Source organism: Neovison vison, chromosome 4 (assembly GCF_020171115.1).
Source record: "Neovison vison isolate M4711 chromosome 4, ASM_NN_V1, whole genome shotgun sequence".
In the NCBI taxonomy this organism is placed as follows: domain Eukaryota; kingdom Metazoa; phylum Chordata; class Mammalia; order Carnivora; family Mustelidae; genus Neogale; species Neogale vison.
In genome coordinates, this window is record NC_058094.1 from 32670015 (window position 1) to 32687076 (window position 17062).

Genomic DNA, 17062 nt, shown 5'->3' on the forward strand with positions numbered 1-17062 from the left:
CTGCGACACTGGCTTCACAGGGAGGGCAGTTTCCACCCAGAGTACGGGGTACTGGGAGCGCACTCCCTTCGCCTGGGTCTCTGGTCAAAGTTCACCTTCTCCATCACTCTTATAAAATCTCTCTTTCTCTCCGTTCCCTTTCCCCCCTTCTCTCTCTCACTCTCCTCTATCACATACAATCATTCTATTACCCTTACCTGTTTAGCTTTTCTTCATAGTGCTCAACATTACCCATCATATTACACAATATGAGTTTGCTTATTTACTGTCTCTCTTCCTGAGAATGAGATTGACTTTTGTCTACTGCTGTATCCACAGCACTGAGAAGAGAGTCTGACACATACCAGATGCTTAGGATATGGGTTTAGTCAGATTGAATTGATCTATTGAGCAGAATTGGAAGCTTCTGCCTATCTAAGTAAATTTCTGTTTATGTTTGCTTTTGGGGTGGTATTAATCACTTCTGGGCTAGAGTTAAACCCAAGCTGAGTAACTCAGGTTTTATTCTAGTTCTTTAATATGCTATGCATTTTTTTCTATTTTAAAGTTTCTTTAAAATAAGAATATAACCTTTAATTTCTGCAAACAACCTGTGTCAAATATTTTTGAATGTGGTAAGAATGTCCACTGTTACACTGTATCAGTGACCTTATTTTATGGATTTCCAATGTGCTCCCCTTTTTCAACCTGAATCCTTCCAGATTGAACACATCTAATATTAATTCATCTGTCTAGGCTAAGTATTTCACCCAGTGATTTCTCTGACCATTCTCTATATATAGGTCCTATGATTCAAAGGTTTGTTTCTCTTCCAAAATCAACTTTGATGGCACATTTTCCCTTTCAACTTTTGTTTAGAGATGATGTCACCAGGAATACTTTGGAGGGACCCTCACTACCTTTTCTAGATAATCATAATTCAACGTTCACTGACACAGTTTCTTTGGAGTTTTTTTTTTTTTCTTTAAAGATTTTATTTATTTTATTTTACAGAGAGAGTGATCTCAAGTAGGCAGAGAGGCAGGCAGAGACAGAGGGGGAAGCAGGCTCCCAGCTCTATCCCAGGACACTGAGATCATGACCTGAGCCGAAGGCAGCGGCTTAATCCACTGAGCCACCCAGGCGCCCCGAGTTTTCTTTTTTTTAATGACAGTACGTTCTCCTAGCCTACAGTGATATTGACCTGCCACTTCTCTTCCTGTTCACATATCCTGTGACATTCTCTTGGAATGTATCCCAAGACATGTTTATTTTGTTTCAGTCATTAATAAACTTGGGCATTTCAATGAATGAACTCTTCCTGCAAATAATTAATAATAGTGAACCCATTTCAGAACTGCTCCATGTCACCCCCACCATGAAACTTACTGTCTCTGAGTTTATCCAAGAATCACTAATATAGAAGAGTTCCCACCTGCAGCGGTAACATAAGGAACACTCCCCAGACCACTTACGTTTCAATTTATATTAGTTTGCTTAGTTCTGAACACGCACCGATGTATTTCCACGTTTACTATATAAACCAGAAGAAAAAACAAATCACTGAGGCATATAACCAAGCGTCACAGGAAATGTGTAGCACTTATGGACCCAGCCTTGATGTCTTCGTCATGTGCAAATTCAAGGAAATAATTCTTGCTTGTTTCCTTCCTTTCACAGATACTGCAAGGCAAGATGCCAAATGATCTAAACTCATTGCACAAGAGGAGGAGGCAAATTATAAATATTGCTTCATATTATGTTAAAATTCCTGAAATCTAAGGATAGCAAGCAACTTTGAGAAGAGCATCTTTTAACAGAGTTCATTTCATTCATTTGGAAGATGAGAAATAGACGTGAAATAGGCAACGAACACAAAGTAACAAGTGACATAAGAAACTTCAACAGAATTGCCAGGTTCCAACTTTAGGCCTGCAACTCTAACAAGGGTTTATTAAAGGTGATCTTTTCCACTTTTAATTATGAATATTTATAACTTAGACTCATCTGATTAAGAATTTTACACATTTAATGTTGACATAAAATTCTGACCAACATTTTGACATTTCTGTGGAATATTACATTATGAGAGTGATTTGAGTCATTTTTAATCACATGTTTTATAATGACTAGCAATAATATTAATAAATGCTTCGACACTTACAAAAAGGCCTGCCCTTTGACAACAAGGAAACAGACAATATCCATATGGAGATGAGGAAAATACCACAACAATAAGAGCAGAATCATTTTCAATACTGAAAATATCCCGTATAACACAGCTCAATTTCAAAAGTAGGAACATTTACTTATGAAAAGTATGTCTTCATAGACATACAAAAGCAGGGAGTTTTTCCTTACTTTTTTTTTTTTAATAAAAAGGAAAGTTACAATGGCATAGGATTGTTTTTATACACAACACAGTTGCTAAGATACAAATGAAGACAGACTATAACTGTATGTGTATCCTCCGTATCCTCCCTGACTGAACACCTTGTTTGGAACACTTATGGTATTTTAACCATGTTTTTGTGATCTGAGTTTTTAAACCACTATCTTTTGTTTAATACAAAGAAAGCATTTGATGTTCTAAGGTGTTATCCCTGGAACTCCATAAAGAAACCATGTCCTTGTTAGATCTTAATCATGGCTAGATCTTTAGCAGAAGAAACTTTCCAAAGACTATAATTTATTTTCATATATATGTATACATATATACATACACACACACACACACATACACACACACACACAATTTCCATGTTGTTGTAAATGACATTAAAATATTTTCTTTCAAAGATTTATTTACTTATTTGACAGACAGAAATCACAAGTAGGCAGAGAGGCAGGCAGAGAGAGAGGAGGAAGCAGGCTCCCTGCTGAGCAGAGAGCCCCATGTGGGGCCCTATCCCAGGACCCTGGGATCATGACCTGAGCCGAAGGCAGAGGCCCACTGAGCCACCCAGGTGCCCCGACATTAAAATATTTTCAAAACATATGTTTCATCAGTGAGTCCAAGCTGAAATTATTTTTCTTCAGAACATTTCTTATATGCTCCTTCATCATGATGTTAGTGGTCTCATTAACCACTGAAATACTTACACTCTTTTAATGCTAAACCTATCTCCTTCCCTGTGACTGGGAAGAAAGCATAATCATGTATCACTGAAACTAAAACATGAATTTCTACAGAAAGATCAGTTTCTAATTTTCCGGAGAGAAAATATTCTCTTCCAATTGTAGCTAATCAACTTAAGTGAAAAATGGATGGAATTCCTACTATGACCTCAAGGGGATGTAGTATCGGCTCTCTCTTCCGCCAGCTCCTACTGACTGCAGTGAAAATCTTCTGGTCTCACATTTTCTGAGAGTAAAATAATGAAATTCTTTTCCTATTAAATAAGGCGACAGCAGTTTGTAATACTTATAGTCGTATTTATCCTGCAAAAATTGTATGAGAAAATGAAAATTCTTATTTCTGCCTCTCATTACTTTCTTATTTCAAACTAAACATTAGGAAGTTTTTTTTTTTAACATATGATACATTAATTGTATATTTATTTATAATTTTACATTAATTTGTATGTTAATGATAGATTTAAATACATATATTTTCTCATAAAATACTAAAATACTGCTAACTTAAAACTTGGAGTTCTATATTCTTTTGTTAAGCATAGCCCTCAATCAATGATCAGCCCAGAATGTAATCTAGCGATACCTATCACTACTGCTTCTCTAGAGAAATTAAATGGACAAAAATGTCTGAGTCTACATACTAACTCTTTTTACAAGAACAAGAATATATGGTACATGCTAACTCTTGGTTCCTTCCCTTTATTGTAATCCTATAACATAGGGCAGGTTCCCTACAATGCATTTAAAAATATACTTCCTGGGGCGCCTGGGTGGTTCAGTGGGTTAAAGCCTCTGCCTTCAGCTCAGGTTGTGTATATATATATATATATACACACACACACGCTTTCTGACAAAGAGGGACCATGGAATCTCTTCAAATATAGATGAAAGCACTTCTCATTTCCAGCCAGCTTTTACATGTAATGCTGAGGCTACTACAATCAAAAAATGAGTCTAACACCCAGAACAACTACAGAATACATTAATTTGGCCTAAAATCTACGCCAATACTACCAGAAAAGGACTACTCAGTTCATTCCATTCTCATCTTCAACCAAAAGCCTCCAACACGGGAAACAAAGGCCACATTACAAAGTCACCTTGAGGTCTTCAAGACTGAATGGTCAAGGAGGATTTCTCAACTCCAGGGCAGCTGGAGGCTAGTGCCCCCATTCCATCTCCAAGTTGTTCGGGTTCTACTGACCACAGGAATGAGAAGTGGCTGACTTCTTTTGTTTCTAACACACCAGCAACAGGAGAAAGTCAAACTGGAATTTTAACAATGTACATCAAATGTATATGTGGCTCCTGAGATATGGGTATTGGTGGGGTATGGGGAAGCTATATCATCATTCTTAATTTCAGACTGTCAAGTCTGATAAGAAACTTATATATGTTAAAAAAAAAACTTGGCTTCACATAATTTCTCTGCCTTAAAAAAAACAAAACAAAACAAAACAAAACAAAAAAAAAACCGGACATCCAAAAAAGCGGTACATAACACAAGCACAGATATGGAGATAGAAGGTCATGCCCTCTAGGACATGGTCATGGTAAAATCAGCAAAAGGAGTTGTTCAAAGCATCAAAGTGACCCAAACACTTAGGAAACTATGCGCTGGTGCAGGAGGTGACAGAAGACTCATCTCACTTACAAAGAAAACCAATTAAATAAGAAAAAAACCTTTTTAAAAAAAAATCATGAGAAAACTTAAATGCAAGCAAGTGAGTACACATACCCAATGAAGATAGTGTTACGGGCAAGGCCACCTGGCTCCAGGTCAAGGGTGGAAATAAACTGAGATACATGGTCTTCAGGCATAAGGTTAATGCGTTAAAAGAGCATCTAGGATGGGAAAATAGTGTGTATTTTCTTACTTGACAATATCTTAAAAAGGACCATCCTCTGTTTTGAAAGTCAATGTCAAACAGTTAAAGCACTCCATTGTGTTTTGTTTTGTCTAATTTGTTTTTTTATTAAGTAAACTCTTAGCCCACCTTGGGGCTCAAACTCCCAACCCCAGGATGGAGAGTCACATGTTCTTCCGACTGAGCAAAGGAGGTGCCCCTTAAGCATTCAGTTTCTAGAAGTTGTGAGCCAGAAGCTTAGGCTGGGCCCATCTGCCCCATTCAGTGCTTTTTCTCAGTGCCTTGCAAACAACTGACGTTCAATAAGTACTTGCAAAAGAATAAATGAATACATGAGAAACATAAAATGTATTAGAAGTAATTGGCCAATCAACATGAAAATATTTTTTTAAATATTACAAAATGACTTATTAAAGTGGAATTACTTCTTTTCGCCCTCCAAATAGCATTTTGTGTTTAAAAAATTCTGCGGCCAGGGGAGCCTGGGTGGCTCAGTGGTTGGGCCGCTGCCTTCGGCTCAGGTCATGATCTCAGGGTCCTGGGATCTAGTCCCGCATCGGGCTCTCTGCTCAGCAGGGAGCCTGCTTCCTCCTCTCTCTCTGCCTGCCTCTCTGCCTGCTTGTGCTCTCTCTGTCAAATAAATAAATAAAATCTTTAAAAAAAAAAAAATTCTGCGGCCATTTTCAGACTCTCGGATGGCGTTATCAGCCCCTTGCACCCTTTCCTCGCACTCTCTCGGCGTGTTTTTTAAACTTTACAAAATCATCTGAGCAAACGGACTCACAGATTGCATCTAGCCATTAATGATTACCTTTGTTACAAAAGTATTCCACTTCTTCACAGCTCAGATTCTCAGGCCCAAATTCTGTAGAAAAGCTTTCCTCCAGTGGAAAGTCCCCTTTGGAGACGATGTCTGTTTCCTCTGAGGGACACTCTTCTTCTTCCTCTTCAATGGCATCTTCTAGCGGCCCTTGAAAAAGAATCAGGGACACTGTACCAAAAACATCCAAAGAAGACAGTGAAATAAAATCCTTTACAGGGGTCTTTTGATCATAGTGGTGAGAAAAAAAATGTATTTTAGGAATGGGCCAAGCAGTATCCACCAGCAAGGGGACTCACACAAGATAATGCCACCTTCCTATTCACAAGAAACAGTGACCTATAACAAGAAGTGGAAGGAAACCAGCACCTCAACTTACTATATAGAAAGTGACCGCCATCTTCAGACCTTCCCCACCCCCAATTCCAAACTCAAAGCTGTTGCTGCTGCTGCTGCTTCTTTTTTTTTTTTTTTAAATTCTCTCCCGAAGAGCAAAACTGTGCACTTTATGTTCATTTGTTAGAATTAACTGCCTGGTAAAGAGTACAAGTCTCTTTTACATCGTTGTACAATTTTACCTGAGATTTTAATAAAGATTTAAAGTAATTGAATGCATTTTAATTGAACTGAGATTTTAATAAAGTCTATACTTTTAAAAATCCATCTTAAGAGTGGATTCCAAGAAAAGATTTCATTATATGTGTTTGAGGCTTGAAGAAAAATTACATATTTCTCTCCCTGATGAAAGCATAACCCTATTCATAATTAATTGAATTTTTTCTGAAATGAAAAGTAGTTTTCTAATGAAAAAATGTAATTTGTATTTATGTGATACTTTTTCAGTAATAAAAATACAACTCCCTTAGAGTGAATGAGAGTGAGGTGCACTACATTAATGGACCTATTTTATTGAAAGGAAAGGGAGGGCTGGAGTTGTTCAGATGGTTCCAGCGTAGACTACATCGGGGTACCACATGGCTGGTTGTAAATCTCTGACCGCCCCAGAGAAGCAGAGCATCTGACTCATTTTACTAAGCAGAAGCCTGCACTTGCTGCTAAAGGAAGCAATGTGGCATTTTATCCAAAGAACACAATTATGGTAATTTGTACTAATTGTCACTCACATCCACAGTGTCATCAGACAGCCTAACTACTTAAAAGGCTTCGGTGGTCTCTCCCTTCTGAGAAATGTGCCAGGAAATTTTCAGGGCCAAAGAAGAAATCTCATAAATAATTTAAAATAGTGCCCATGTTACAATTTTTATATATGTGGGGGCAAACAGGAATAGGTACATAGAGCCCAGGAGTGTATCTGGTGTTTTCCCAAAAGCAAGTTTCCCAAAGGGCAGAATTCATATGACACATTTTCACAGACAAAATTAATTGCAGGGATTTAAATTAAGGGACATCCAACAAAAAATCTTCCTCTGCAGTTTCCTTTTTTATAATGTTTTTCTCTTTTTCCTCAAAATTACAAATGTTAAGGAAAAGAGAATGCCTAATCCCAAACACTCTGGCCATGTGCTTTCTTATACTCAAGGTGGAGAGTAAAAAAAAAAAAAAGAACAAATGTGGATTTTGCACAGAGGTGATTTTCACATTCAAAAGTCATGGATCTCATATTAGTTTTTATCTCTTAGTCATTATTTCAAATTTAAAAGTATGATTTTTAACTCTTTAAACAATTATGTCAAGGAGCAAGTATACAAGGAATATATAAATAGTAATAACATTATATATTATATCATAATATTATCATCATTAGAACATTTATCTGATAATTCTCATTATTAATTCTGAGTCTGATGAAGAACATAATATTTTCCATATTTTTAAACAACTTAATTGTAATAACAATTTTGATCAAAATAAGACATGTGAAGCTGTCTCTTTGTGTTTCAAGTAAGATTTCAAAGTACTTTCTTATGATATCTTTAAAATAACCCAGTGAAGTAGGTATGAGAATTAATACTATTTTTATTTTGCAGATGTGGAGAGTAAAGCTCCGGAAGTTAGTTTACCAGAATAAGGTTATAACCTAATAAGTGAAAAAAATTGATGCAAAAACCCAAGATTTTCAATTATCTTCTATTAATATGCCTTACTACTATGCAAAAATATTCTTTGGTAGTTACAGACACATTTGTTCATAAATAAATCTATAAAGCACAAAAATCTTCTGAAATGTTTAATTCATATTTGCCTATTTATTTATAGATGCTTAAAGTTGATGTCTTTAAAAATTCAGAAACCTCTTGTTGCTCTTCTAAAATTACTGAGAATATATGTTACAAAATATTAGATCTCCTTCCCAGAAAAATCAGGAAGATCTCCTTGCAGATTTTACTAAAACTAAAACAGTTTTAGTACTAATATTTAATTATTTACATAATTTATATCCATGGTAAATCAGTCTGCAAAGAAACTGCTTTAATATCAGTTATAACAGAAATGATAATATATACTATTTCTGGAATATATACTCTGAGTTTTGCCAACAAAAAATAACTCTCTAGTTGTAAAATAAATATTTTAAATAATTCACATATATTTTAGTGAAATTTCTTTTTTTTAATCTCTGAATGTTCTTCAGTATAAAAACCTATATATTATAAAAATAATTCATGCATATTGTAAGAATAAAATCAATAGTAATACAAATGTTTTCTTTTTTAAAAAATTAAATTCGGAACATACATGCTAACATTGTTAGAATTTTTATTCAAGATAGTATGTAATTGAACAATTATTTAAAATAGTCAATAACCATGAATTGGCTCTTACAGTATAACATTTTCAAACTTAATAGTTTAAATAAAAATTAAACGGAAAAGCTCATGTGAAAGTTTGAAGGGAAACAAAACTATATAGCACTGACCTGTGCTTAATAAACCCCTAACCAACTCATCTATGTTATGGTTGTATATTTATATTTTATTTATCAGAGATTATGATAAGATCTTAATTGATATATAGTATTCTATATTCCGGGGTCTCTTTTATTTTATATGCTGGCTATCAATTTGCAATTTCAAGCTTATATATAAGTGAAAAGAAGCACTTGTTTTCCAAACCAAATTACAAAAGCCCAAATGAAAGGTGAAAAATTCTTGAACTCATTGTTCAAAATTCACCAGATCTCATTTCCAATATTTAGAACAGGCCTCAGGAAGGTGATTTAATGGCCAACTTGTATTTCTCCCAAAGCAAGTGTCAGACTTACATAATTTGTTGTACTTTAAAATGTGAAATTACTAACCATTCCTTTCACCATGCTATCAAATCAGGCTCTGGCAAAAAAAAAAAAAAAAAGAAAAAAAAAAGATTTCTCTTAAAATGCATAGTATTTATGGTTTAAGATCAGATCTCACTCTACTCTCTATATTGCATGTTTCTTTAACAGGAAAACCTTACAGATAATCGGTGGCCATAAACTCACATTTTAAAAGGGTAAGAGACACTTGAAGCACAAGTACAATTAATAGCACCAATGAAGGAGGGAATGAAGGAACCTCCTGTGTATGGATTAGTGGGCACAGAAGTCCACTTCAGAAAAATCACCACACATAATTTGACACAAATAATAATATCTACTCAGAAAAGGCTCACGACTGAGCTCCATGTGCCCTCATGGAGAAAATTACTTCTGATTGAGGCCACTTGGCAAGCAAGTATAAGGAAATCTGAATTTCAGCTCTACCACTGCTTCTGATTTATAGATATTTAAACACAGTTGCCAGAATTAACAGTCTTCATGTATATAAATATCAATATTTACCTCATTTCAAAATGCTAATAATTAGCTACACATCCTAAAGCCATGAATGCCATGGTGCTGGATGTCAAGCCCGTAAGGCTGTTAATTGTCTCTCACAAAGAGTAGGAATCCTTCCACATTTTATACCTGATGAAGAGTAGAGATTACCGGGAGATGCTGGTGGGCACAAAGAAATACTTTCATTTCCAGAAGGGGAGATAACTGGGTACTTGGGAACCATGGGGATGGACCACAGCTACCTTTGATCTTTGAAGATGAAGCTGAAACTAGGAAGATTCACAACACCTGACAATACGGGTGGCTGTCCAGTGCATGGTACAGCCTGTCATTGAGCCTATGCCAAGAGCTGTTTTAAAGAAGCTGCCCCCGGGGGTGGGAGAATTTTTCACTTGTTGGTTGTTTCCATGATGTGCGCTTCGTAAAGGCAAATGGAATGTTCAAAATTAAGTAGTCCCACCTTGTATACTGGTAGCATAATTATGGAATAACATGAAGATAAAGAAATGGATGGTTAAGAAGCAGTTTGAGAAGAACTCACCCCCCAGATAAATGAATTTAGGAGAAAAAGACTGCTACAATTTCAATTAAAATTGCTAAAGAAATCCCTGAAAGCCATCCACAGCCACTGTAGTAGGAGCTAGAAGATGACAAAGGACATGTAAAAAGAAAAAAAGAAAAATATATATATATATATGAATTCAGAGGAAAGAAGATCAAAATAATCAATACTATGATGACATGCAAGAAATGGTAAGGACCAAATATTAAATCAAATATATGTGTCTTCCAACATATGTTGTCTCAATCAATATCTTCCTACCATGGCAGCCTACTATAAATCAGACCAACCCTCACCTTAACGTCACATTGTCTCCGTTCATAGAAATTCAAAGCACTTCAGAATAAAGCACCCAAGAAAGAAATTAAATTATGCAGAAATTAATATACATTGCCAAGTACGAAGAAGAGAAAGAAATGTCAAATTCTATGGTTTTGATGCACTCTCCCCCAAAAGATGTCCTTTCTCTTTAGCACTCACTGGCATTAATTTATTAGAAATTATTTCAATTTGGTTTTGCGTGCCTTTTGATTAAAACACGAAAAACACATTGTCATAATGGAACTATAGAAAGCATTCAAGCTCCTCTCCATGCATTAATATTCTAAGCATTCTAGAGGCTGCACAAGACTAGCCACCTAGCAAAATGAGACTGTTTCAGAATACTGGGCAGCCTTGATTGCAACTGACAGGTGGGAAGAAAGTCACATTAAAATATTATCATTCCCAATAATTACAATAATCCATCATAACGTGCTCAGAAATTCTACTAGGTGAGTTTCTTCCGAAAACATACAAATATTTCCAAACCTTTTTATTTCGGTGTTTCTTAATGTATGATGCTTCAGATCATTTTTATATCTGATAGTGTTATTAATATTAAAACTTCCACCACAAACTTTATAATTTCACTCAAGCACAGAACAAAGAATGCATACTACTGGGATAATGGAATAAATTTCTCAAAATCTTAATAAATTAGTGAAAACGAAAATGATGTTGTCCCTAAGTTGCCAACTCCTATTTCATGCTCTTTTAAAGTCATGTGCAAAAGATATACTCAGACAAAGAAATGAGAAGGTATGCAAAGCCTTCTAATATACATAAAACATAGAGATCTCAAATGGGAAAATTTAAGCAATAATATATATTCATGCTTTAGTTATTACATAATAATTGAGCCACATTTATCACGTGATGCTACCTTTCAAAAGTTAAATACGAAAATTTAAACTAGGGATAGAAAAATCCTGGATCACATTTAATATGCAATATACAAATGTGTCAAAATTCTATACAGGCACACTGTATTTTAATTGATAGGTAAAAGGAGTTAAAATAGAATTTCCGTTCTAAAATTATGTTACATTTTCTATATGTGATGGAAATGAGGTGGTGGACTGATGTTTAAACTGGATATCTTATTGTCTAATACCCCTGTATTCTAGCCTCATAGCTTCTTGTTAAATTCAGAATGATTTTCATAAAACACACAATATAAGAAAGAGTTTACATCTAGTAAGATGATTTTAAGAAAGATTTTAGGTTCCATACATTCTGGTCATAGATGGCCTGCCCCTTCAATCAGAAATGGTAAATAACAACTCAAAGACAAAAACCAGAAATCCACAAACGTGTGCCCCTTCCCATCTCGCTGGGGAGTAGGAACATTTCTATCTTCAGAGTACTAACATCTGTGTATTAATTTGATCTGGGGCAGATTTTTGTGGCTCTCAGTCATTCCTCTCTTAGAGTTTTCAGCTGTTACACTCAGAATTCCTTATGAATCATCACTACCCTGTAGGCACACCTCAAAATGCTTCTCCCTCCGTTCCTATTACATTTGTCTCATGCATATCCCACAGCGCCATTTAATGAGAAGGGGCAGGGAAGAGGGATCTCTTTGGACAGTGCAAATCCAAACTAACTCATGTAATTGAGCTTAACAGCAAGAATAAAGCCTTATTTCTGTAGTCTAAAAAAAAAAAATAGTATTTAAACGACCAAGTTCTTCCTGCAGTCACTCACTTTCAACAATAGTTGCATCAGGGGATCTAGTAGGAAGGAAACATTTTTATTAATTTTTCTCTTATCTGCCAGAAGAATGTTGATTTTTTTCATTTGCGTTTGTTGCCTGCAGGTAGCAGACCAGAGAATCATATAGTGGAAATTCTTCTTTTTGATTAATTTCTTTCCATGTGTTATGTTATTTCTTATATATAATTGATTTTGGGCTTTGCTCATAGCTGCACATCTTTTTTATATCTACACCAACTGCTGTCCTTCAATCTAAAAAGTTGAAGGAAATTACCTGAATTTTGTTAAGTTTATTAAAACTGAGATCTGTGAATATTTAAATTGAGTTTTGAAATGTTAATGCAAAAAAAAAAGATACTAGAGAATTTTTAATGGAGGGTTCAATCTGACCATATTCCATTGTAAAAAGGAGAGAAGGGGGTCAAGTTTTATTCAAATTGTTTCTTTGGGGGAAAAAACGAACTCTTTGATTTTATAAAAATAGAATAATATTCTCTGCTGCAAGGTCTTTGGTCATTTTTATAGATGGAAGTATTAATACTTCTTATGCACAAATCTGAAAACAATTTAAATTCTTCAGTTCCCCCTGCCCTCAAATGCTTTGCTTTGGGAAACTTCACATTAACTGAATATAAAGTTAACAAGAAAACAGCAGTTTTGCTTAGAACATATACAAACCTAGGAAGCAGCGACTAATCTTACATAGTAGCCTAACCACTGATACCACAGGAAAAATAAAGTCAGATGAGGAAATATGACAAATTTGAACTAGAATCTCTAATGACTACTCTCAGGAAGTAACTCAGGCATTGAAAAAATTCAGTTCATTAGTAAATGCCTTGTGCATTGACCCAGGAAGTTAGTGACAGAGATGGCATTGAAATTCAAATATTTTGTAATCAGGTCTCCCTCCAGAGCCCCATAAAGCGATTCTCAGTTTATTGAAGATGGTAACTCTATCATAAAGAAATATGAGAGTATATTCATTACTAAAACAATATATTTTTATATGATTGTGATGTATTTCAATAATAAAAAGCCCCTAACTGGTAATAAGCACAAAAGATGAAACGCTTATACATTATTTTGTTCTCTTTATGAGACTTTCATGTATTCATTTGTTCATTCTTTCTTTATTCATTTAACCAGTATTTATTGAGGGTGAAGAACATGGTAGGCACCGTGTTAAATACTGGGATAATAGCAGGTACAAGACGGATAGCCCCAGCAGAAGGGGCTGGATCATCAAGCTAAGGAGACGTGCTTTATGCACACAAGGGCTGAAATTTATTTTTTAAGAAGAAGCTCCATTTTAACACAGTGAGGGCAGGAAAGACTTCTTGGCTATCCTAAATTCTAGTTAGTGTATTATTATTAGTGTATTTTAGTGTGTTTATTATTAGTGTATTTATTATTAGTGTATTTTTCTTATTTCCTCTGTTAATTTATAATTCTTTTTATAATAAAATTGAAGACCAAATCAGGGAGAGAGAATACTGAGCCATTTTTAAGAAATATCGAGACACACAGCATTAAATTATTACTAATTATATTGTTGGAGGAAGTTTATTCCACTTGACAGTGTGAAATCCATGGTTTCTTCCTGGTTAGTCAAAGGAGGTACCAATCGCCCTCATCCTGCTGGCTGGGTTGGGGATGTGGGATCAGGCAAGCAGGAATTTTTCCCCCAAGTGAATACTGCTGTCACAACAGAAACATCACACGTTACCCAGGATGTGTGTGTAGTACACTGGATTTTAAAAGCACTATGAGTAAGAAAGGAAAGGATCTGAATCTATCCAACAGAACCTCTTATATGTGATACGTGGCCGAGAACTGTTTGTTAAATAAGCTAATCGAAAGTTATAACCTTATAAACTTATGCAAGAAAAAAATATATTTTCTTTTTTTTTTTTATATGACACATAATGTCACACAAGTTTCAGCTGTGCCTAGTGATTCAGCTTCTCCATATGTTATGGTACAGTCCCCACAAGTGTACCAAATCTGTCACCATACAATGCTATTACAATACCACTGACTCTATTCTCTATCCTATACTTTTTATTCTTGTGGCTTATCCATTCCACAGCTGGAAGCCTGTATCCCAATTCCAGATTTCATGATATACTACGTAGCCCTTAACTACAAAGCTACAGTAACCCAAACAGTATGGTACGGCACAAAAACAGACACTTAGATCAATGGAACGAAATAGACAGCCCCTAAAAAAAACCCAGGCTTTTACAGGGGTTTTAAATCAGTTAATCTATGACAAAGAAGGCAAGAAGAGGCAGTAAGGAAAAGACAGTCTCTTCAAAAAATAGTGCTGGGAAAACTGGACATGCAAAAGAATGAAACTGGACTACTTTCTAACACCATATACAGAAATAAACTCAAAACGGATTGAACACCTAAATATCAGACCTGAAACCATAAAAATCCTAGAAGAGAACACAAGCAGTAATTTCTCTGACACTAGACACAGTAACATTTTCCTAGATATGTCTGCTGAGGCAAGGGAAAGAAAAGCAAAAATGAACTACTGGGACTACCTCAATATATACTTTCTTTAGAAAGGTCAAAGCACCACCAAGCTATGGTCAGTAGTCTTATCTAACAAAGTATATTCTGCAAAACTAGCTGACAATGTCCTACATAGTTACATAATGAAGTGAAATTAGTACAAGCAAAAGAAATGTGATTTTAAAAAATGATCCTATTTAAGGGGAGATATAAAAGAATAGAGAAAAAGCACTTATAATCTCTTGACTCTAGAATGGATATATCTCTCTTCCTAAAGCAAATCAAAGATAATGTGTATGTTGGTTTGTAAAGTCAGCCACAAAAGCCCTAGCCTAGTGGATACTAAACAAAGCACTCCGATGACTAACTTTCTTACACAATTTCTTAGAGCAAAGATGAATCAAGCATGGTCCTTAAAAACATTCAGTATCCATTTCTTTGTCTCATATGCAACATACTTGTCTCATATGAGAACATCCAGGAAGTATAGCTACATGCAGGAAATGTAGGAAAAATACCAATTCACTGCAAGGGTATGTGGGGGAAAATGTAATTAGAAGAGAAAAATCAACAAAACCATTTGCATCATATTTGGGTCATTGTATATACAAACTTTTTTTCTTCTCAACTAATAAAGTTTGCATCTCACTTCCATCTCACCAAATAGATCAGTTTCCCTTTTTTAATTCTTCATTCAAATAACACCATTCTTACCCTGCTTTATTAAAATGATTATTTGTACAATGAATTGCTGATTGAACCTTCTGGGAAAAATTATATAATAACTGCTCTTTAAATGATGCCTTACTTCAACAGCTGATTACAATTAGTCTGTCAGCAAACGGTGGCTCTCCAAGTGTCATTCTTAGACCAGAAGCATTAGCCTCATCTGAGAACTTGTTAGAAATTCCAAATTAATTATCAGACTCGACCTCAGATCTGATTTCAGAAACTCTGGGGGTGAGGCTCATCTATTTGGGTTGGACAAAGCCTGCAGGTGATTCTGATGCATGTGCACCTTGAGATCAACCAGGCAGGAACAGAAATGCTACACAGAAGTTACTTTGAAACAGTAGCGATTTTATTTATTATTGTTATTTCATAGAAACAGTATAACATCTTGCATTTGATTAATATAGGCTTCCTGCCTCCAAGGTGGATGAACGCCTGTGTATGGCAGCAGGTGGTCTAGAACCAGACTACTTTTCACCTGGGTCACTCGGTGTAGTCACTTCTGAGAAGCGGCAGGTTAGGTTTACTTACTCAGTTCTGGTTAAGTGTGGTCCCGAATAACACTAGAGTGACCAGAAACTGCTCAAATCACATCGTTTCAGAGACTCTGGGATGGCATGCTATGGACTGCAGCCTTTTGGGGCTGATCGCAAATGTTGCTTCTCTGTGCCCTTCTAGGAGTCCTGACCAGGAACAGGCAAACTGACCAGGGAGTTGTTTTACCAACGAATCCCTCCTACATGTCTGGCTCTGGTACAGAAAGAAAGTCTTTATGGAAATGGGACAGCATCTCAGTTTTTTAAAAATTAAGGTCTGACTGTTTGAGGGTCTTCAAGACCAGTGGCCTCAACCCCTCCTCCTCTTTTGGGGATCTACCATTTCAAGAGATAAGAGGGAGGTTACTCTGCCGGACAGAGCTGGCGAATCAGCCAATCCACGGCAATCAGCGTGTAGCGGTCCCAGCCAGGTCACGCACATCCCCCTGTTCATCATCCCTTGCTCCAAGCCCTTATAATCAGGACAGCACGCAACCCAAGTGTGATCTGTGAGGTTTTACGGAGCAGCATCGCGGCCAACCCTCGCGGCTAACCTCCATAAAGGGCTCCCAGTACTGCGTGTCCTGGCACCACCACCTCGAGCCAAGGAGTCAGGGTGAGGGCAGCTCCAGAAATCTGTTCCATTTTTCACAAAGAGGTGTGGCCTCCTGCTCCTGGCATGCTGCCAATTTGGTCTTCCGTCTTGGTTTGACACAGTAAATAATGATGAATATTTTCTCTAAGCCTGTACGGTCCTGCACACAGGTTATTTGCACAGCCAGAAAAAAAAAAAATCCTCCCATAAAACAAAAGCATTGTTGTGGCTCCCCTGTATCAGCAGGGATACCAACTTTATAAGAATTTGCCTAATTTCACAGGTGTATATGTAATTCTCCTAATTTCCATTCTGGCAGATCTCTTTCATCTTTGGGGGATGAAGGAAAACACACCTGTAGTTGCCAAAGCCTAGCTCGATGGAGGGGGCTTGGTGTGTGGAGGTACAGGCAGAAGCAACAAGCTCACTTCCCTCTGATTGTGACCTGCCCTGGGATATGGAGCAAAGGGGCCCTTCGTAACAAGTGTTCTGTG

At 36.2% G+C, this 17062-nt stretch overlaps 1 protein-coding gene across 1 annotated transcript in view; it reads right to left on the reverse strand.

The window, feature by feature from the left end:
* Window positions 1-17062, reverse strand: part of ZFPM2 (zinc finger protein, FOG family member 2) — a 454522-nt gene that overhangs the window by 354850 nt on the left and 82610 nt on the right. The window contains exon 4 of the mRNA XM_044246966.1: window positions 5797-5955. Within this exon, the coding sequence (XP_044102901.1) occupies window positions 5797-5955 (159 nt within the window). The remainder of the gene's footprint in view (window positions 1-5796; window positions 5956-17062) is intronic.